Source organism: Alosa sapidissima, chromosome 8 (assembly GCF_018492685.1).
Source record: "Alosa sapidissima isolate fAloSap1 chromosome 8, fAloSap1.pri, whole genome shotgun sequence".
NCBI classification, from domain to species: Eukaryota; Metazoa; Chordata; class Actinopteri; order Clupeiformes; family Clupeidae; genus Alosa; species Alosa sapidissima.
In genome coordinates this window covers 1,134,657-1,157,500 of record NC_055964.1, presented here as the reverse complement: position 1 = coordinate 1,157,500, position 22,844 = coordinate 1,134,657, and the positions used below count along the sequence as shown (strand labels likewise).

Sequence of the window (22,844 nt, the reverse complement as noted above, 5' to 3'; positions counted from 1 at the left end):
GCTATGACTATATAAATGGCACTCGTGTTAATTTGAAACGGGGACTGAAGATATGAATGACATGCGATTTAAGTTCACACTTGCTCAAATTTCACGAAGCAAACTTAAACAAACAGTTGCGGTTTAAAAAATAAAAACGCGATGCTTGAATTTGCACCTTTTTCCTTATTATCTCTGGTTGTATTTAAGTAGACCTTCATATTTGGATGGCTGTAAGATTCTACATATAATTAGCCTACATGTGTCTATTTACGTTTCCGTAGCTACACCATATCTTGAGGAGAAAATACTGTTACATTTGTACCAGTTCGCCCCTACGCATTATAGGCTACCCTACTCAGTAGGCCTACTGTTAGCCTAACAGTCTAACCTCTGTGGTTTTTTTCTCTTAAAGTTGAGGATATGCTTTTATAGATTTAAGCATTCTTCCTAGAGATTATGTTGAGAAATATAAATTGGACAGTAGGAAACAAGGTAGGCCCTACGGACATGGTCAGCGTGAGAAGACGTGCTGAAGGTGGGCTGAGCTCAACGTTGCCCTCCGCCCCACATTGAGCCCAGCCCCGATCTGCAAGCTGCAGCCAGGGGCTTCTCGCTGCTGCTGCGTGAGCTAGATGTGTTGATCCATTTTTGATCAAGCCAAAGGCTGCATTGTATTGTACGTAAGAATGGATTGGAGTGTATCATTGTTTGTAACATTTTTCCCCTCTCTCCATAGTTAAGAGCTGATGTTGTCCCTAAAACAGCAGGTATGTTGGCTTTTCATTACAGTGCATGCACCTTTCTGAGCTTAAACTGCTTATCAGTATAAGTATATATACTCTTTTGATCCCGTGAGGGAAATTTGGTCTCTGCATTTATCCCAATCCGTGAATTAGTGAAACACACTCAGCACACAGTGAGGTGAAGCACACGCTAATCCCGGCGCAGTGAGCTACCTGCGTCAACAGCGGCGCTCGGGGAGCAGTGAGCGGTTAGGTGCCTTGCTTAAGGGCACTTCAACCATTCTTACTGGTCGGGGTTAGAACCGGCAACCCTCCGGCTACAAGTCCAAAGTGCTAACCAGTAGGCCACGGCTGCCCCAAAGATTATCATAGACATGAAACACTGTTGTATGGGTGTGATGGCAAGTGTATTATTTATTAGTGGCGACTGTTTTAAACGCGTTTCATCCAGTCCATCTAGTTGCAGTGTTTGCAGGTGCTAGGCTAGTGCAAGTCATCAGTATGTGTTAGCCTGCCACTAAAAACAGTCTTACCCACTCCAAAGTACATCTGAGGCAAATTCCAGACAATTGATGTAAATGTCTGTGTTGATAGAATAGTGTTAGAAATAAAACTACCTCTGCATCACATTGCAATACTTATACTTTGTTCCCTGAAGTTGGTAGTGGGCATATAAGCAACGGCAGCGGTGGACTGATTCGCCTTATTCACCTGGCGGCCAGAACAAGGTTAAAGGGTTCACTTGCCATTACACCTCAGTCCAGCAGATGGTGGTGGTAATGCACTCTGTTTGCAAACTGCCAAAAAGCTCACTGAAAAAGAAGGGTTTACTGGCCTGCTCTTCAGTGAGTTTTTTTTTGGCAGTTTGCAAACCGTGCATTACCACCACCATCTGCTGGACTTGGGTGTAATGGCAAGTGTACACTTTAACCTCTTTCTGACCGCTGAGTGATTAAGGCAAGTTACCTAGGCGCTACTAGGTATCCCGGTTGGAGTGCGCTTCTCTTTACTTTTCGGTACTACTACTAACCAGAGCAAGTATAATTCTGCCGCTGCTAAGAAACTAGTCCCTCAAAATGTAATGCAATCATTGAAATACAAGGATAGAATAATGTTAGAAATAAAACTAACAGACATTTACATTGGTGTTTTATAATTTATTTGCCTCGGGTGAACTGTGGAGTGGTAAGACTATTTTCAGTGACAGTGACTTGCGCTAGCCTAGCACTGGCTAGCAAACTGCAACCTTGTTCTCTCTTTAGCAACTCGCTACGGCTATGCACTGTGGCTATGCTAGGTCAACAATTCCCCTATTACAAGTCTGTTTACCATCAAATTGGCTTCTTAAAGGTTATATTTAGATGAGAACTTGCATAGTGTACCTTTAGTGTCCACGGTCCACCTTGTCTCTCTATTGAACTAGGAATAATAATCCTAGGCACCCTAGCAAACACCAATAACCCAAGCCTAACCCTAGCAACCACTTTGCATGCAGTGTTAATTCCTTTAGGAAATTAATTTCAAGTTTGCAATGTGTCAAGTTTCATCTGTCAAGTTCAGGTATACATTGTTACCAATAACCTGCTTTTTTGGCCAAACGTGTAGAGAACTTCAGGCAACTGTGCACAGGAGCCCCTGGATTTGGCTACAAGGGATCAACATTCCATCGTGTCATCCCTGACTTCATGTGCCAGGTGAGCTGTATTGTCGCCTGGAAGGAAGGCGGACATTCTTGGGAAATTACTTGGTCGCTTGAAGATGAAATGGACAGTTTCACTTCAGCAGCAGTGAAGTCATTCTAAGGAAATCTTTAACCACCTTTTCCAATTGGCTTGTGAAAATATGCAAAGATTTAGAGATTGTAGAGATTTGTCTTGTGCGATGAAGACATGGTATATGTCCAAGAATTGATCTATTTTTGATTTTGGAATAAATTAGTTGGTCAATTGCAAAAGCAGCAAGCTATACCCAGCAATAGCCCAGTTGGTACTAATAAAAGCTTACTGGAATGTTTATTAGTCTCGTGCAATTCAGAAAAGAAACAAGTAGATTTATTTAATGGTTTTGGTGTCTTGTCTGAACCCACCCTAAATGTTTCAGTTAATGGGTGAATCCAATGTTTCCCACACTTTGATTTATTTGTGGTGCACAGTCACAAATTCCACATTGACCACCACACAAGTTGAGTGCTTGGGATGCCTGCAAATACAATTCAACTGAACATTGAACAATACATACACACATGAGACCGTAAATTATTGTTTGCAATGTGTTGTCCGGGACCACAAAGCTACTTGGTCCATAGCCCTGAAGGCTGGTGGGAAGGATGGATGTAGACCATATAGCATCAATATGATGTTGCTAGTTGCCACTAAATCATACTTGAAACTATGTTTGTTGGACACAAAATAAATTGCTTAACTGATTTCTCCAGGGTGGTGACTTCACAAACCACAATGGAACTGGTGGGAAGTCTATCTATGGTAACAAATTTGCAGATGAGAACTTCACCCTGAAGCACACTGGTCCTGGAATCTTGTCCATGGCCAACGCTGGGCCCAACACAAATGGCTCTCAGTTCTTCATCTGTACTGAAGAAACTACCTGGTGAGTGTGCCCCTCTTTTAATATAACCTTAAATGTAGTCAGTCTTCCTTAGCCATAACATTGTCTTCTGTTTTTACTTCACAGGCTTGATGGGAAACACGTTGTGTTTGGAAGTGTCGTGGAGGGCATGGACATTATAAGGAAAGTGGAGAATTATGGTTCAAAGAGTGGCAAGACTAGTGCCAAGATAGTTGTTGCAAACTGTGGCCAGCTGTAGAGCTGTACATGGTCTTCAATCTATTCTTGATGCTCTCCCTTCAATATCCTCCGTAAAAAGTGCTACATTCCTAGCATTGGGGGTGTGTACTGGGTTGTGCTTTTTTCCCAATATTAAATGTATTACAGCCTTTCTCTGTGTTTGAAATTTACCTTTTGATGTATTATCTAATCTATTCAAAGGTTTCTCTCTAGTTCAGAGAGATTTATAAATCACATACATAGTTATATTAGTATATAACAAGCAGTGAAATGTAAGTCTGGTTAGCTTCATGACTGAAGTAGAAATAAGTAACATTAAAAGCAGGAGTTAATAATACATAATCCAAAATAATAGAATAATAAAAGTAATAATAATAATAAATAACTCCACTCTCTGCAAGGCGTTGCGGTCTTTCTCGGTGCTGTTGGCATACCACACCGTGATGCACTGCGTCAGTATACTCTCTATGACCCCAGTGTAAAATGTTTTTAAAATCACTGGGGGGGGAACCTGAATTTCTAGAGTTGTCTTAAATGGTACATTCGTTGTCTGGCCTTTTTAACCTGAGCTTGGATGTGATTACCCCAGGTCAGGTCCTCAGATGTGTACTCCCAGATATTTAAAACCACTAACTCTCTACCTGTGTTCCATCAATCAAGAGAGGGGTGTAAGTCCGCTGATGCCTCCTTCTGAAGTCTACAATTAGCTCCTTGGTTTTGCTAACATTCAGTTGGAGACAGTTTGCCCGACACCAGGCAATCAGCTTTTTCAACTCTTCCAAGAAGGCTGCCTCATCGTTGTTGGAGATGAGGCCCAGGACTACTGTATCATCAGCAAACTTAATGATGGAAGTGGAGCTGTGAGATGACAGTCATAGGTGTAGAGAGTAGAGCAGTGGGCTCAAGACATAGCCCTGTGGAGCTCCTGTGTTCAGAATGATGGAATTTGAGGTGAACTGGCCCATTCTCACTACCAGGGGTCTGCCAGAAAGAAAGTTTAAAACTTAGTCACAGAGGGAGGTGTTTAGTCCAAGATCTTTGAGCTTAGAGTCCAGCATGTGAGGAACAATGGTGTTGAAAGCTGAACTATAATCAATAAACAGCAGCCTCACATAATTCCCTTTTCCACTGTCAATATGCCTAAGGGTGGTATGAAGGACATAAGAGATGGCATCCTCAGTAGATCTATTAGTGGTAAGCAAATTGCAGTGGGTCAATAGTGTTGGGGATGGATGAGCAGATTATGTTTTTAATAAGTCTCTCAAACACCTTCATCACTAGTAATGTGAGGGCTGTAGGTCGATAGTCGTCTAAAGGGCAATACTTCCTGGAATTGTTTTGCACAGGTCTTACAATGACCGGTAAAACTTCAGTGTGAATAATATCTAGATGTGTATCCAATGGGTTTGCAGTTTGATGTTGAGCAGCCTGTGACACTTTGAATTGCAAGTGGGAAAGTAAACCAGAGCTGGACCGCCCCATATGTGCACTATGTACGTAGGGCTCCGCAAATGAATCGAGGCCCCTCGCCTCTCCTTTGTCAAGTTGACGAGTTGGTATTGTTGATGAGATTATGAAGCAGAACCATCAGGGCATAAGAGTAACTCCATGCGTTTGAACTGTAGGAACAGTAGTTTTCTTTGTGTAACTTGTGTTCCTCTTCAGATAGTAATAGTTGTTTTTTCCTGTGAATCGAAGTGGTCGTGTCATTCTACCCTTCAGAGGGGAGAAGGCTAACGGCTCCCAGTTGCGTTCCGGCAACGCATGTTCCCGTCTGTAGCTATGCAAATGACTTGAAGTATAACTGTAATATGATTGGCTGGTGCCTTCTATTGTCTGTTGGTGCAGCAAAAGTTGAACTCTTGGACGGGAGCGACGCAACAGACACAATTCAGTTCGGCGGGATGCTTCTCCAGCACGGCACCGCGCGCATCTGTGTGTGGGAGCCATAAAAGCATCATTGTTTTCATGAGTAAACAAAACTAGTCAACTAGAACTACACTGCAGACATTAACCACAAGCATTTTACACAGCTAATTTAAGACATTTTATATTATCCTCACGTTTATGCATATACTTAGCGGCGTATCAGGCTTTTTAAAAGTGGGAGGAGGGTTGTGGGATAGGGAAGTGAAACAATCCGGGCAAATTATAAATAACTCCCTAGGGACATTGGAAGTATTTTCTGAGAGGGGGTGCGGACAATATTGGGTGGTGCCCAGGAGTTTCTTCCCAGATTTTTTGAAATTCTGGTTGCTAAATACAATTTTAATGCAGTTTGGGAGGGACCGAACAAGCAGCACCCCTCTTCTATGTGGCCTACATTATCTGCTATCACTTCACTGCTTGAAACAACCCTATGGAGGCATATATCTAATCTATATCTAATGTTATCAATGAAGAAAACATAGCAGAATGTTTTTTTGCAAATGGGTTAGCACAACCATAGCTTTAGGTGAACAGAGATGCAGATCATCTAATTAATTAATGTATTTGTGCAAGCCCATGGTCTGCGGTCACTCCAGCGAGACAAGTGAATGTTTTTAAAGCTGTCATCGCAATAGGCTATTTGCTATGATATAGGCCTAGGCTACCATCGCAATAGGCTGTTTGCTAGGCTACCTCTGTTTTTGCAGACAACAACCTAATTTTGAGGTATCACTGGGCTATTATGCATAGGCCTAAGCCGCCTAACTATAATATCTATTAAGTAAAGGTAAAAGACAGAATGAAAGAACTGTAAGATCAAATTCAAAAACGTTTTAAGTCTACCCAAAGCATGTTTGCAAACGTATGCAAAGGGAATATAAATAAACTGTTGTATATAGCCTATCAGCTTAATGTCAATTTAAAGACATGAATTAGACTATGCAGTTTCCATGGATAGTAGGAGTCCACGTCCTGTGTTGTTTAAAATATTGTTGCTTCTAGCCCGTCATCTCCAGCGGAGGGACGCACACACATTGCATGAGCGCTCATACCAATTGTAGGCTATGACCAAAGATCCTTGATTACTAGCAAGATAGAGCAACGTAATTCGTTACTATGGGAGCAAAACGGGACAGTTCCGGTCTGCATAAGTGGGAGTGTCAACCTACGTCACTAAATAAACTTTCTCTCTTAATAAGCAATAACAACAGATAAACATAATTGTGTTCACAGTATTATTGTCCATAATCATGTATGATACCAATGAATCATTCTTAAGGAAATGATATGAATAATTTAATTAGTCATGTGAACCGAGCTAGCTAGCTAGCTAATGCTAGCTTAAAATGCTATACAAGTGGATGGTAGTAGCTATGGCAATACAGCTATGCGCTAACAAGTGACTAGTAGTTGAAGGACTTCGCTTAAACTTAATATACTGTTGCAAATTCGCTTGAGTATAGACTATCCACTTTAACTAATGTCAGTAGTGTTATTCAGCTAGTTGTCATTTCAAAGAAATTACACTTCTCCGTTTAAAATGTTACCTTAGCTAAGAGGCTAGCTAGCATGCTAACAACCGGACAGTAACTGGCAGCAGCATGGTCTAATATTAAGTTATTTTATTACAAATCCGAACACTAAAAAATTACACTATTAGGCTTGAAATGATCCCAAACACTTACAGATTATGACACAATTTTCCAAAAAACCCTCAACAAATACAGAAAGACAAAATGACCAATTTATTGGTAAAATTCCACAAGTCTCCATTGACATTAGTGCAGCAAGGGCTTACTCTGGTCTGCATAAAGGGGGATTTCCCCCCCTCCCCCTTGCAATAATCGAACGCGGAAATTGTCGAACGTTTGCGCCTCTCGCTCCGCTTGAACCCTCTCTGCTATGACTCTACGGTTGATGACACCAAATTAAAAAGTATATTTCCTAATTGGGGAAACTCAGTTTCTTTTTCTTTCAGTCTGCGGTTCCATAATACCAATACCAAATCATTAGACGCTGCAGATCATAGACAGAAAAAGCATAATTATGCTCTGAGAACAGAACGCAGTTGCGTGTCAAGTGTGGACAACAGAAACAACAAGAGTGGCTTGGTGCACGCACCCTCGCTTTCAACGTCTTGACTCCCTGCATTTCTACATTTTTGTGAGAAAAAGTGGGTGGATAGAATCGTGTTTCAGCCAAGGTGGGGATTTTATAACACCCATAAACCCCCGCTTGCAATGCCCCTGCATATACTTAACTCTTGTGTATGCATGCACCACCCTCTGTTGGTTCCGTTCAAAACTGGTAGAAATGCGGGCTGGTTCTCTAGATAGCACCAAGGTTCAAACAATTCTGAACCGAACTAGTTCAAGAACGCTCTCTGTGGTCGATGTTCTTGGAATTGTTTGGTTTTAGGATCACCTGTGATGTGAACGATCAAGCATTGACTAATATTTTAATACTAAAATTTGAATATTACCAGTGGCAATAAAGTGGTCACTTTCCCACCCTGCCTGAAATCCTCAACTATATTCCCCCTGCCCAATAAACCTCACATCTCTAGCCTCAACGACTGCCGACCAGTGGCACTTACCCCAGTGGTAATGAAGTGAGAAACTGGTCCGTAGTCACATCACAGCAGCCTTGACCCCCACCAGTTTGCCTACAGAGCGAACCGATCCACAGAGAACGCCATAGCCATTGCACTCCATACTGCACTATCCCACCTGGAGCAGCAGGGAAGCTATTGGAGATGCTCTTTGTGGATTATAGCTCTGCATTCAACACCATCCTCCCTCACAAGCTAGTGGTCAAACTGGGGGACCTGGGGCTTTCACACAAAACCTGCATGTGGATCAATAGCTTCCTCTCGGACCGCAGACAGAGGGTCAGAGTGAGCCACCACTCATCCATGGCCCAAAGCCTCAGTACCGGCTCTCCCCAGGGCTGCTGAGTCCCTTGCTCTACTCCCTCTACACACACCACTACTCCCCTGTCCATCACAGCAACACCATGATGAAGTTTGCAGATGACACCATGGTTCATCTCCGGGGGGGGGGGGGGGGGGTTCGGGGCTGCCAACATGGTGCCAACAACCATAGACTACAGGAGAAAACAGAGATCCCACCATTAATCATCAGCGGGGACTGTGGAGAGGGGTGGCAGACGTCCACATCCTGGGAGTCCACATCGAGGACAGCCTATCCTGGAGCGTGAACACCTCTGAGCTGCTGAGAAAGGCCCAGCAGAGCAGAACTTTCAGTGTTTATAATGTCTTCGTAAATTAAGTTTAATTAAAAAGTGTTTCATTCATCCCGGTTCTCCCCTACATCTGTCGAAGAAACTGATAGTCATATAATTCATAACCTGCTTTATATAACATTTTATCTCAACACCATCATGACTAGCAAGCTAGTCACAGAAAAAGTAATCCTACCAATCCAAATGCTAAAAAGAGTGATGTTTAAAAACAGAACAAGGGGATTGGTGGCAAAACCCTCCCAGTGTGCTTTTTGACATTCTGCATAATGTGAAGAGTTTTTAGCAGACATTAGGGAACTCAAGGATAAAAAAACACTACATATGCAAAACATGGTCAAACAACTTATTTCAGTCTTTGGACACACGTGCACACACACAAATAATTCAATTGTCTTGTTCAGAGATAGATAATTTATTGATTAAGGGGAAATTCAAGGTCTCAGGAGACATCACACACAACATGCACTTACAGTAGAAGATAAAAAATACTAAGATACTAAACTAAATCAATCTGCTTGTCTGGGTCATGCAAAACGTTCTGATCAGAGTTGACCTCATCTTATGCCTCATCAGCGGTGTGCTTCATCAGGGCAATAGCTTCCTGATAAAGATGCACCGATATGGAATTTTAGGGCCGATAACGATAACCGATATTTATTGGTTTGTTGTGGCCGATACCGATACGATAACCGATAATATTACTCTTGAAAAAGTGATTTGGGGAAAGCATTTAATAAGCATAATTTTATTGCAGTAATTTTACCTACCACCAAATGATGGACAGAACTCATAATAGTCCTCAATAGTACGGCAGTCAACAACATAACAGTAGCCTAGCCCTACAGTATGTGTGGCTCCTTTAAGTATGAAGGTATATTGGGTGCAAAAGTGGCGAGCACATTTAACTGCAGATTTTGCATGTGCACACTAAAGTCATAAATGTGTAACAGTAAAGTTGAAGTTGTACATATTTTTTTTATATCTTGTTAACACAAAATAGGGGCTACGGGTTCACAAATCCTTTTTACAGGTACACAAATCCTATCCTGTGAGTCACAACTTTCAAGAGTCACGCTTTTGCTCCAATCGTTGCAGCGCAGTTGGTGCGAAACACATTTGCACATCCCTGTTTCATAATCGAACATGCACAACATATTCGTGCATTTGTAATACAGATCGCTTTGATTTTCTTGCACGACTTCAAGTCAATTGATACAAGTGCTCGAATCTGCTTCTACGAGTGACGATACTTTTGCTCCTGGCTAGGTGATAGGCCTATAATAGGAGCAAAAAGATTTGTATGTGTGCACGTCGAGCGAATCGATCGAGAAAACAAGGCGGCCGGATCTGGATCGCGCTCAGACTACCATTGCCTGCCCATAAGGTAAGTAACATGATAATAATGTGATGTGATAAACATGATAATGAAGAAAGTTATCTTGTTTGTTGGTTTACATTATCATGACAGCTATGTTTAGCTTAGTTTACCTGCTTGCTAAATCCTCCAGTGCCAGATCAAGCTAGCTATCGCTAGATAAATAACTAGTTTAGAAGTACATAAATATAACACTGCCCGTCCAAAATCGTTAGGACACACAATCTGACACAATCGTTCTGCAATTTTCGAACAGCTGACTTGTATCTTAGCACGAAGACTATTGGATAGTGCTAGGTAAGTTAGCAATTGCTGTGCAGACATTATGAATAAGGTCGTAAAACTTAACACCGCAACATTTTTTTCCTCGCTTTATGCAAAGAAAAAATATAAATCGTGTGTCCTTCATTGATAAGGAAACATACTGAGGTTACTTTTTATGAGCAGGCAATGGTAGTCTGAGCGCGATCCAGGATCCAGATCCGGTCGCCTTGTTTTCTCGATCGATTCGCTCGACGTGCACACATAATTCAACAAATATGCACGTGGGTGGTTGACATGACATGGCCTTTTTTTGGTCCAATGTGTCAAAGATAGGTAAATAATTTAAAAAATGTCAAAAACTATGGTGATATTGTTCAGAAAATGCTGTTTTATATGAACCTACAGAGCATTCATGGGATTAATTGTTTTCACAATTTTCAGCCAAACCAGAAATAGCACACATTTTGATTTTGAATAAAAACAAGAAAATGAATTCATTTTCTGTTTATTCAATCATATATTGATCACCCAGATGCCTACTTGTGAGTCTGCTTGACTAAAAGTTCAGGTATAATATTGTGAAGCCACCCTTAACTAAAACATTTTGTCCCAGAAATGGATATCATATGGTGTGACGCCATATTACTTTTTTTTAAACTGGCATTTGGGCAATTGTTTGGAGACCTTTGGGGAGTAGGGGTCCTCCTTCTTTCAGGAGGAAGAACAACACCTCAGAAGGACACTGAAAGTTACAAGGTGAGTTTTCTCTCTTCATGTTTAAAATTTCAGCTTCAGTTCCCTTTTGCACTGTCTTTTGATGTGACACATTTTACACAAAAATGCCCAAATGAAATTACTTTTCAGTCAATATTACTTTTAAAACTATATTGTCATAGTGTAGCATAAAAGCACATTGCTTAATGTCATGCTAAGTACATGAAACCTCATATGGTGTGACCCCATATCATATAGTGTGACCGGGTTTTCTTGTCACACCATATGATTTATTTGTCACACTATATGATAGAAACTGCATTTTCCTACATAAATAATGTTTTTTTCATACATATGTTTAACTCATAATTAAGTGTAATATATATTTTGACATATTTAACATGATTTAACATTTATTATTTAAGATGTGCAACTATTGCATGTATTGTGAATCACACACACACATAAAACACAGAAATCACCCCCACACACACTCACTCACTCACTCACTCTACAGCCTTGGATACAAAAGATACATATTTGACATTCTAAATATCAATAGCAGTCTGAGAAAATAAATTCTGGTGTTAAAGAAAACAGCAATATTAATGTTGTCTTTAGCACTATAAGTAATTGCAACAATTTAATCTGATTATAATGCCGGATATGTTTTTAAATTATCTGAATAAATTGTTGAATTTGTCTTTTAATAGATATAAAGAGAATAAACTCAAAGGGGAACTACAAACATTCAGATTGAAGCCCACCATTGAGAAGATAAAAACTCAGGGAACCCAAGAGCTATACAATATTTGGTGGCATTCTGTTTTAGTTGTGATTTCTGAAAGTAAACTTTACATGATATACCTGTCTTAAACTGTCTTTTGTTGCTTGTGAAATAAATACATATAATACACATTTTTGTATTAACAGATTGTTATGTGGTGTTATTTATCATATGGCGTGACACCATACCATTTGAAATTATGAAAATAAAAAGGCTTTTGGGGTCTAAATCATACAAATCTCAATGGAACAGATAGAAAAAAGGATCAGCAAAAGTCACAAGCATTTTCTTTCTTTTATATCAAGGTATGTCAAAATGAATATGATGTTTATTGAAAGATTGAGGACATATGCCTTACTCTGTGTATTGATGAAGAAATATACTGTAAAGTGTAATAAATTTGCACGAGGAAATGCTAGATCTTGATGAAGTAATGATAGAAGGTAATACATTGACTCACATTAAAAACAAAATACCCCATTTTAATTTTACACACAATAACTTTCATGTCACACCATATGACAATTTTAGTCACTACCACAACTAATTAGTGAATAAATATGAATTTCAACACAAAATCTAAAAAACCATACATATTTTTGGGAATGGAAGGGTCAGTACAACAGGACTAAGTGATTTCCATGCCTAATATCTAAAAACATTTTCAAAAACTTTTTTTTTCGGCCTAAAATGTCAACCACCCACATATAGCAAAATTGAAATACTACTTACTTTAACATTCAACAGAAACGTTGATTTCCAGTGCACTTCAGCATTGGTGGACAAATGAAACTTAACTTTTTGGACAAGCTCCGCCTATTCATCACTCTCTACACAACCACTCTGTAATTCTGTTCCCACTCAGACTCAAAATTTAACTTGTCAAACTCAAAATAATGCAAAAACAGCTCTTTTTGAAGAAAACATTTTTCACTCTGCGAAAATTGCTCAGCCATTTTTCCTATGTACATAGGCACCAAGGAGACCAGGACTTGTTGACGAGAGAAAAGAGCAAACAGAAGCTTTATAAGAGAGCAGATTGTCTTTGTGTGTATAGGGAAGGGGTTAACCACAGTAACAGATCTAAGATAAGTCTCATTGTGCAGTCTGGTTGCCTGCAGCTTATTCACTTTTTCCAATTAAGAGCGACACACACACACACACACACACACACACACACACACACACATGTAAATACAGAACATGGCTGTAATGTGGAAGAGAGGGGGGAGGTGTGGTTAGGGTTTTGGATAAAATTTGCTGATGTTTTGTGGGTGTAAAAGATTAACATGTTATTTTGATTATATGAGTGTGTGAAAAGATTTGTGTATTCATATTTGTACAAGAGAAACAGAAAGTGTAAATTAATGAACAATTAATTTATTTTTGTGCATGATTGTGGCGATTGAATAGAACAATGACTGAGGTATGTGTGTTCCTGGCAGAGGTCCTATATATAGCTCTAGCACAAGCAGATAGTCAGTCTTTGTAACCGCACCTGTGGAGAGTTCACTGGAGCATGCATTTGAAGGTAAGAATACACAATACTGGTATTAGCAGAGATAAGCATTATTTTATTTCTTTTAGAGGTTTTCATGCTCGATTTGAAAACAATATTAACTGAACAATATTGTTAAATATTGTACAAATATTATTGCAAGTGTTTTCTATGGCTGTCTTAAGTTTGTGAATAAATCTCTATTCTAAATGTGATTTCAAAACAGCCAACAGGATATAACTGTGAACAAACCTGTAAGATATATAATAATATAAAATCATGTAAGCAGCATTAAAAGTGCACAAAAGTACTTAACTGCCTATATTCCTTATGCCAAATGCTGAGTGACACAGAATTGGGATAAACATGACTTTATCGGTTTACATTTTAATGGATGGATGGTAAAGTCATCAAAACCTAATGTCTAGGTACTGAAAAGGCATTAGACAGAAATAAATTTGACAAACGAACAAAATGGAATCTGAGAGGTTTTTTTTAATAAGCTGTTTTACTATGTTGATCATGCTAGAATAATAACAAAGATAGGGTAAAGAAAATAATCACAACTAGAATATGCTGAGTAATATGTAACGGTCAGTCAGCTGATCAGTCTTCACAGCATATGTATGTATATATATATATATATATATATATATATATATATGTTGCAGTTATGAACAGTGAAATACTGTAAAACCAGCACACCATGAGATAAGCCTTTGTGCCAGATATAATTTAATTTGTGGGGAAAAACAAAACAGCAGAACCAAATTACCCCCCAGGAAACTGTAAAATGCACTAACTGTTGAGAAAGCCAGTATTAACACTGGCTGATTCGGTTAACATTCTGTGTTTTTGGAATCAGTGACTGTAATCAATAATCATCTGAGGGTAAAACTTATCCAAGTCATCGAGTCAGAAAAGGAAGGGTTGATTTACTGAAACAAGAATAATTTTTTAGGGACAATCCAGTGATTTTCCTGTCAGTAGCCATCCATTAAAGTTGAGCTTGTTAGTGCAGAGTTTTCAACAAAATGTCATGATCATGCCATGCACTCTATGACATTAGTATCTCTAGATAATGATAGAATTTACCTTCCTGAAATGATCCCCTATAAATTATCTTTTAGAGGAGAAATCCGGCGATTTTACACATAAATCAATCGCCAGGTTTATCTTTTAAAAATGACAACAGAGGATATAAAGTCATGTTTTATTGTTTTATTTGTTCTGTTTTATTGTTTATTTAATTTGTTTGAATAACACGTTCAATTGATCCTCTTGACATGTTCAGTTGGAAGGGTCAGGATTCGTTTGAATTCAGTGCTCACCATCAGAACTTTTCCTTTAACTTGATTTTATTCCATGTTCTTTAGCACATTTAATTCAGAGGGAGGAATCATGTTGAATCCACTGTACTGGGTGAGACAGAGCAGGGGATCTCCCAAACTGGTACTGGTAGTGGTGTGTGTGGCGCTTCTTCTGGACAACATGCTACTGACAGTTGTAGGTGAGTTCAGAAGACACAAATACATATTTTTGAACATTATTATACAAATTATATTTAAAACTAAAACACTTTCCACTCATTAGGGGGGTTATGGTGTGTGTGTGTGTGTGTGTGTGTGTGTGTGTGTGTGTGTGTGGAGGGAAGAAAAAGAACTCTGGCTAATCCTATATGACCGCCGCTTCACTAATGCGGCGGTCATAATAATACTAATCACAGCTTGTGTCTTTGACTAAAAGTTGTTGCAGCACAGGATTCAAGTTTCTTGTCAAATACTTTTTTGGTCAGATAAACTGATCTGGTATAGAATGATTTATTTTACATAAAACAACAATTCAAAGAAAGAAAAAAATATGAAAACACAAAACTGTTACCTTGGGAATAGCCAGAATTGAGATGATTCTGTGTTGTGACATGATCTGCATTTCCTCCCTGATAATTTAGATACTGGTATTGGTAAGCTATTATATCTATTTTGCATCTCTTACACAGTTTTACATGGACTGTACATTTTTAAGAAATGACAAACTGTTAGCACCATAATGCAAACTGACATCAATAGCTCAGGATCATGCAAATTCATGTAAAACATGAAGTTCATGAAAAACATAAAGTGCATGTCTGCTCCAGCCATGACTGTGACATTTACTAGTCTAGTCCTTTGTTGACCTACTGTTCCCTTAAGACTGCAACAGCAGAGAGACCTCTGGGCCAGCCTGATATCTCGCCATCACACATGCACAGAGAAAGACACATAAATACACCAGAGGAAATTAAAGTGATAAACAGATTTGTCTATGCAAGCATACACAAATCACAAAGTAGACAATGCTAAGATTTTTGGTAAACTCGGATACACACGCTTCAGCAGTCATGCAGTCATCCTCCAGCTTCACTTTTAAAAGATCACTTTCTAACCTCTTTGGTTTCTGTCTTGTCTGCTCCTATCTCCTCTAGTTCCCATCATCCCTACCTTCTTATATGCCATGGAGCACGAGAAAGAGAACCTCTCCACTTCCCCTTTCTCCTCCTCTTCTTTCAATATGACACTACGACCCCCCAGCAAATCCGTCTCATCCTCCGTCCTTTCTCTGTATGACAACACCACCTACAATGTACAAGTCTCTTCTAGCAACATGACTGAGTTCTTATCAGCCCTTCTGCCTAACCAGTCTGGAGACAGAAGGCAGGACGTGGGTCAGGAGGACCTGGAGGGCTGCCAGCAGGACAGACACTTTTTGGAGGAGGAGAACATCCGTGTGGGCCTCCTGTTTGCCTCCAAGGCTCTGGTGCAGCTGCTAGTCAACCCATTCGTGGGTCCACTGACAAACAGGCATCTACATTTGAATCTACTTTACAATTAGCTGTTTTATTGCATTTTACTGTAATGGGGTGAATATTATATTGTTTGCACCTCAGCACTAAGGTGCCTTGCTTCTATCATTTTCAATGCTGGTGGAATAGGATGTGAAAAAATAGAACAAGCCAAAAAGCAGAATTGTGCAGACGCAGGGCACTTCTCTAACCAGCCCTTTTCTTTCTCTGTTTGCTTTTCAGGATTGGATACCACATACCAATGTTTGCAGGGTTTGTCATCATGTTTATTTCAACTATATGTAAGTGTGCATTGTTCTTCTCCCTAAAGCCAGAATTAATTCCTTAAATTAATAAATAATTGGTGCTCAGTGAAAGTGTATCTACAGTTACGTACATAAAGGATGAACTTGCTACTCACTTTGTCAGTGATACGGATGCGGATGGTTCCATTTTTTCAATCCCAACAATACGGCGCATCTGGGCTCCGAGACAAGATAATACAATTGAAGTTCTACACAAAGCAATCACAGAATTTAACTGCCTTATTGATCAACATCCACTAAAGTAGTACAGGTCAAATAGTTTTCTTCCAGATATATTTTTATAGTTTACAAAATATAATTATGAGATATTTGTGTCAACAATTTTGTAGGAATGGTTAGACAAACAATATAGAAAAAATATTTTAGAACTTACTTTACCATTGGCAGCACATTCCTCTGATAATCTTTGCAGGAAGGTGCAATACATGTTGCCCTCATCAGCTTTTCATAACCATTATTAACAGACAGGATATACTTCATTGCTTATCGGTTATCCTTAGATCACTGTTGGTAGTTTCTCACAAGGAGCAAACCCCAAGTCATCAATCCAGTCATCTGGTCATCATTTGACCGTTGTTGGTCTATCAGGTCTTTACAGTTGACCATTTGTTTCACATCTAGCATGTCAACAATAAGACCATTTTTCATAACGAGTGCATAAAATCTGAGTTCCTCCAGCAGTATTATTAGTGTGTGTTTTGTGTATAATTACAGGTGAGATCATTCGCTCCCACAGATTTGCCTCTCACTGTTATGCGGATGATACTCAACCCTACTTGTCTTTTCCATCTGATGACTACTATTTCTGCTCACCTCAGGGATATTTTAGTATGGATAAAAGATTGACACCTTCAGGTCAATCTCTCCAAAACTAAGCTTCTGGTATTCCCCGCTAAACTATTCCTATAGCACGTACAACCCCAAATCAGAAAAATTTGGGACGTTGTGTAAAATACAAATAAAAAAACAAAATGTGATAATCTGCAAGTCTTGTAAACCCTTATTTGCCTGCAAAAAGGATCTCAAAAAGGATATCAAATGTTGAAAATGACCAATTTTACTGTCATGGGTGTCACAATTGATCACTGACTCAATTTCTCTACGTATGTCCTCAGTCACAATATTAAGAAGATCAGATGATTCAAAATGCAGCGGCACTGGTCTTTATTCAGCCAAAGAGGACACTTGTAATTCCTCTGTCAGTTACTCTTCATTGGATTTTTATTACAACCAGAATGAAATTCAAATCTTCCTGGCCTATAGGACAGTTACCTGATCTGCACTTCCTTATCTTAATTCCATGATCCAGCTATGTCCCCTCGCGCTCACTGCAGTCTGATAAGCGTCTGCTATGTTGGCCTTCCATCAACATAAGCGATCACAGTCAAGTCTCTTTTTCTGTGATTCTGCGTCAGAGGAAGATTTCCCTACTGTTCTTAGTGATAGTTTTGGAATCTTCAAAAAGCGTTTATAACTTATAATCCGTTTACCGTCTATAACTTAATAATAATTACAGAGTTGTGGTTTGTATATGTTTATGATTATTGTTATTATTCTGTTTATTCATTTTATTTAGTCTATGATTAACATTTTTATGTTATGTGTATTTTTTTTATTTTATTGTTAATGTAATGCTTATTGATATCATTGTAAGGCACTTTGGATAGAAGCATCTGCTAAGAACAATAAACATCAACATTGCTGTTAAGGCACAGTTACATGGAAGTGTATATATAGTATATATACTTTTTTGATCCCGTGAGGGAAATTTGGTCTCTGCATTTAACCCAATCGGTGAATTAGTGAAACACAAACAGCACACAGTGAGGTGAAGCACACACTAATCCCGGCGCAGTGAGCTGCCTGCTTCAACGGCGGTGCTCGGGGAGCAGTGAGGGGTTAGGTGCCTTGCTCAAGAGCACTTCAGCCGAGGCCCACTGGTCAGGGCTCGAACCGGCAACCCTCCGGTTACAAGTCCAGAGTGCTAACCAGTGGGCCACGGCTGCCCACTTGAGGTGAGTGCTAGTGTATTATATTCAGAGCAAATGTAACAATTTGCTGTGTGTGTGTGTGTGTGTGTGTGCGTGTGCGTGTGTGTGTGTTGATCCAGTGTTTGCCTTCTCAGAGACATATAGCTTGCTGTTTTTTGCTCGATCTCTTCAAGGATTCGGCTCATCATTCTCCTCTGTGGCAGGTATGGTGCCTATGAATATATCAGATGATTCAATTCTATACATCATTTTGAAACATTATGTGAAGCAAACAAATGTTCACTCTTCCATTTTATAGGATTAGGAATGCTTGCAAGTGTTTACAAAGATGATGATGAAAGAGGTGTTGCTATGGGAATAGCACTGGGTGGACTGGCCATGGGGGTTCTAAGTAAGTCGCACAAAAGTGGATTTTTAAAGGTCATGATGACATTTGGCTGTAAAATGTTAAGTAGCTGAAACAAGTATGTACATTTACATCTACATTTAGCAGAATCAAAGGGGTCGGGTAGTGGCTAAGGAGCTGGGCTAGCATGCAGTTGCCAATGTTGTTGGCTCAGTACCTTCCACCACTGGGCCCTTGAACATATGAACATATATTTTCCATGAAATAGTCAGCTTTGTAATGTCCTTTTTGCAGCAAAATATGGGTTTGTAAGATTTGCAGATTATCATATTACATATTAATACATAAATATATTTTTATTTATTTATTACATATTATTACATAAATAATTACATTTATTTATTTCTGATGTTGGTGTAACGGAGGTGAACTGAGCTAGCATGCTACTTGCCCGTGTAAATCCTCACACCCCTAACCTTAAGAACGCTTCTAACCGCTGAGTTGGAAGCTTGGGCTTTTAGCTCAGTGGTTAGAGCGTTCGACTCCCATGCCGGTGTGTGTGGGTTCGAGGGCCGTGAGTGGCGGACGAATTACGACCTCGGTTACATTGGGTTGTAATATAATTGACATATGGCAATTATACTCACATCACTCAACATTGACATAATGTCAATTATACATATAGGTATGCAACATAAGTCGCTTTAGATAAAAGCATTTGCTAAATGAATACAAGTACAGTATGTGGAAGCTATTAACTACAGCGGCCCCAATGGGACCGATTTTGTTTAATGTAGGAAATGTTTCATGATACTTTTGCATGCACTTGTGATACAGGTCTTATTGTTTTGAATATCCCTGACTTAACCTTGTATTTTCCAGTTGGTGCCCCATTTGGCAGTGTGATGTATGAGTTTGTGGGAAAAACTTCCCCTTTCCTCATTCTAGCCTTTCTGGCTGTTTTTGATGGAGGTAAAAAACAGGAACAGAAAACAATAATATATTTTCTGTTCATAAAAGGATGAAAAATTCATATGACAAATAATACTGTAATGTCACATAATTGATTCTTTATTTATAATGTGCAGTTCTGCAACTCTGTATTCTCCAGCCCTCAAAGATATCTCCAGGAGTAAGTGTTTACCTTTCCTTGCATATGAACATTTCAGCTGCTCACGCTTGCATAGTTTATTTCCTTTACCTGGATGCCAAGTAATAATGCATCAGTCCTGGTCATTGCGCCACTTCTTAGACAAACCTATCTTGACCTAAGCATAGTCACACACAATGTTGCTGCCTTTCCTATTTTCTTCAGAGTACAGAGGGAACTCCACTGCTAACTCTGTTGAAAGACCCGTACATCCTCATCAGCGCAGGTATGTTCCTCAGATATCACCATTTTTGTTATTGTGTTCATTCACCTGAGATGCACCTGTGATTCATGCGCCTTTGTTATTCAGGATCTTTGTGTTTCGCCAACATGGGAGTGGCCATGCTAGAGCCCACTCTACCGATATGGATGATGCAGACCATGTGTTCTCCAAAATGGCAACTGGGTGAGTGGAGCAGCTAAAAAAAAAATCTGGGGCGGGCTGAGAAGCGAAGTGACTGAATGGTTATTAATCATGATTACAACAACTTTGTGGGGTTCCATTTTTATTTTTCCATTTTCCATTGCATTTTGAGGGATTTGCTATTTTAATTATAGCTGAGTCTTACCACATATCCTATTGTTGAATAATGTTATGCAATCTTTCAGGTATGGCATTTCTTCCAGCTAGTATATCTTACCTAATCGGAACTAATCTGTTTGGTGTGCTGGCAAACAGAATGGGAAGGTACTGTACAGAATTAGCCACAACTCTTGAAAGTTCTGGAACGGGTTTGACATCGATTGATTAAAGTGTTGATTTGAGTGTTATCTCTTGTGTCCTCAGATGGCTGTGCTCCATGATTGGGATGCTGGTTATTGGTATTAGCCTTCTCTGTGTGAGCATTAAATTCTGATTATCTAATCTGTATCCTTACTGACTAGATCAGTGAGAGCGACCCTAAATAGTTATCAATAATTTTTACAGGTTCCCTTTGCAAAAAATATCTATGGCCTCATCATTCCAAATAGTGGTCTTGGATTTGCTATTGGTAACTATGAATCATGATAAAAAGACAGAGAATATTGCAAAAAAGTTAGTTGGGCTTACTTGCATAAAATAACATGTGATGCAACTTCTGTTTAGGAATGGTGGATTCCTCTATGATGGCAATCATGGGGTACCTAGTGGATATTCGTCATGAATCTGTATATGGAAGTGTTTATGCCATTGCAGATGTAGCACTTTGCATGGGGTTTGCCATTGGTAAGCATCTCTTTGTTCACAGGGTCAATGTCATGTCTTGGTGTCACGGGTACATTGGTCTTATTGTCTTTTGTTCGCTGGTCTTATTGTCTTTTGTTTTGTGTCAATGTCTTGTATGTGGAGCACTTTGGGTTGCACTCTGTGCATGTTAAATGTGCTATACTAAATAAAACTGACTTGACTTGACTTGACTTGACTTGACAAAAAACACTGCGTTAAAACATGAAATTGATTTAGCATTAGCATTTAGCCCTCAGCCCTCTGCATCCCCCCCCCCTCTTTCTCTCATAAAGGTCCATCTACAGGAGGTGCTATAGTGAAAAGCATTGGCTTCCCCTACCTCATGGTTATCATTGGCATCATCAATATTCTGTATGCCCCTCTTAGCTGCTTTCTGAGAAACCCAGCAGTGAGAGAAGAAAATATGGTAAGTGTGTACCATTAGATGCACCTTATTTTGAAAAGTTCACCAATAAATAAATATAATTTATCAGTTATTAATAGGAGCTGGTGACTGGTGTGTTTTAGGCCATCATTAAACAGGAGTGTCCAATGCACGTGAAAAGTTACGACACACAGAGACGGAGAGATGTTCCTCTATGTGACACCAGCGAGGAGGAAACTGAAGAGTGACAAAAATGGCACCATTGTCTAAATAAACGCTAAATAATGGAAGGCAATGGTAATAGTTAAGAAAATACATTGTAATACATTTTTTGTTGACACACACTTGTTTACACAACTCATTTTGTTTAAAGTATAGACAAAAAGTTATGGACCCAGTGGTGTAATTAGACAGCTCTACTTTAATCTCATCAATCATAGACAAAACTAACATATTTTAACATAGTTAATAGCACTGATTCTTGAAATGACAGGTGGAGGAGGAACAAAGGAGGAACAAGCTAAATAAATAAAATTTCCTGTTTCACACCAGGGATATGTTGATAGGAATTATCCGGAGTAAAATGCACTTTAGATCAATTTACGGATGATTGGGAATACATACGTTGAGTTGACATCAAAATCATGTAATTCGGATGTGTTTTGAGAAAGTTCGATTTTACCTTTTTTAGTCAAATCTCGTTAGCGTGGAATTGAGGGACCCTCTACTCACTACCACGTAAGTGTAATGTTGTTTGGAACTGTAGAAGAGGTATAAAAATAGCGTTTTGTAGCGGCGAAATAATATGCCCTTCTCACTTCCACGCTAACGAGATTTGACTAAAAACGGTAAAATCGAACTTTCTCAAAACACATCCGAATGACATGATTTTGATGTCAAATCAACGTATGTACTCCCAATCATCCGTAAATTGATCTAAAGTGCATTTTACTCCGGATAATTCCTTTAATGCAATTATATTGTTGATCACACTAGGACATTGTTGTTTAAGTTCATGCATCATCTAAATGAATTAGGGGTACATGTATTATGTGTTTCAGCTAGTGTTATAACATGCATAATTCTCACCATTGCGACCTTGCTTAGTCTTTTGTGTTTAACAAAGAATTTGAGGTAAATTCAACTCAATGTGCTACAGACTTGCATAATATTGTTTCGTCATGTTGTAATCCTGTCACAATTCATTGTGATTTCTGATATAGTAGCCTAATAAATCATGTCAGAGAAGGTAATCTT

General features: G+C 39.2%; 2 protein-coding genes across 3 annotated transcripts in view; both read left to right on the top strand.

Moving 5' to 3' along the window:
* ppiaa (peptidylprolyl isomerase Aa (cyclophilin A)) overlaps positions 1 to 3,681 on the top strand; it is a 5,078-nt gene extending 1,397 nt beyond the window's left edge. Inside the window, exons 2-6 of one of the 2 annotated variants that reach the window (XM_042101461.1) lie at positions 719 to 749; positions 2,331 to 2,419; positions 3,160 to 3,332; positions 3,417 to 3,562; positions 3,628 to 3,681. In XM_042101461.1, the coding sequence (XP_041957395.1) occupies positions 719 to 749; positions 2,331 to 2,419; positions 3,160 to 3,332; positions 3,417 to 3,549 (426 nt within the window). In that variant the 3' untranslated portion in view covers positions 3,550 to 3,562; positions 3,628 to 3,681. Of the gene's footprint in view, positions 1 to 718; positions 750 to 2,330; positions 2,420 to 3,159; positions 3,333 to 3,416 lie in introns of both variants that reach the window. The other variant, XM_042101460.1, reaches the window with a different exon arrangement.
* Positions 3,682 to 13,314: 9,633 nt separating this feature from the next.
* Positions 13,315 to 22,377, top strand: LOC121715556 (chromaffin granule amine transporter). The gene is made up of 16 exons (XM_042101399.1): positions 13,315 to 13,394; positions 14,738 to 14,871; positions 15,826 to 16,201; positions 16,426 to 16,484; positions 18,619 to 18,702; positions 18,798 to 18,890; positions 19,728 to 19,817; positions 19,934 to 19,977; positions 20,161 to 20,221; positions 20,306 to 20,401; positions 20,605 to 20,683; positions 20,783 to 20,834; positions 20,924 to 20,987; positions 21,083 to 21,202; positions 21,496 to 21,629; positions 21,731 to 22,377. The coding sequence occupies exons 2-16, from the start codon at positions 14,763 to 14,765 to the stop codon at positions 21,833 to 21,835; spliced, it is 1,566 nt and encodes a 521-aa protein (XP_041957333.1). The 5' UTR covers positions 13,315 to 13,394; positions 14,738 to 14,762; the 3' UTR covers positions 21,836 to 22,377.
* Positions 22,378 to 22,844: the final 467 nt, after the last annotated feature.

Bases quoted from the DNA above. Each gene is read 5' to 3' on its own strand.
- LOC121715556 (XM_042101399.1), top strand. From the start codon at position 14,763: ATGTTGAATCCACTGTACTGGGTGAGACAGAGCAGGGGATCTCCCAAA. The intron at 20,835-20,923 runs GTGAGCATTAAA...TAATTTTTACAG, and splicing joins TTGGTATTAGCCTTCTCTGT to GTTCCCTTTGCAAAAAATAT. The intron at 20,988-21,082 runs GTAACTATGAAT...ACTTCTGTTTAG, and splicing joins TGGTCTTGGATTTGCTATTG to GAATGGTGGATTCCTCTATG.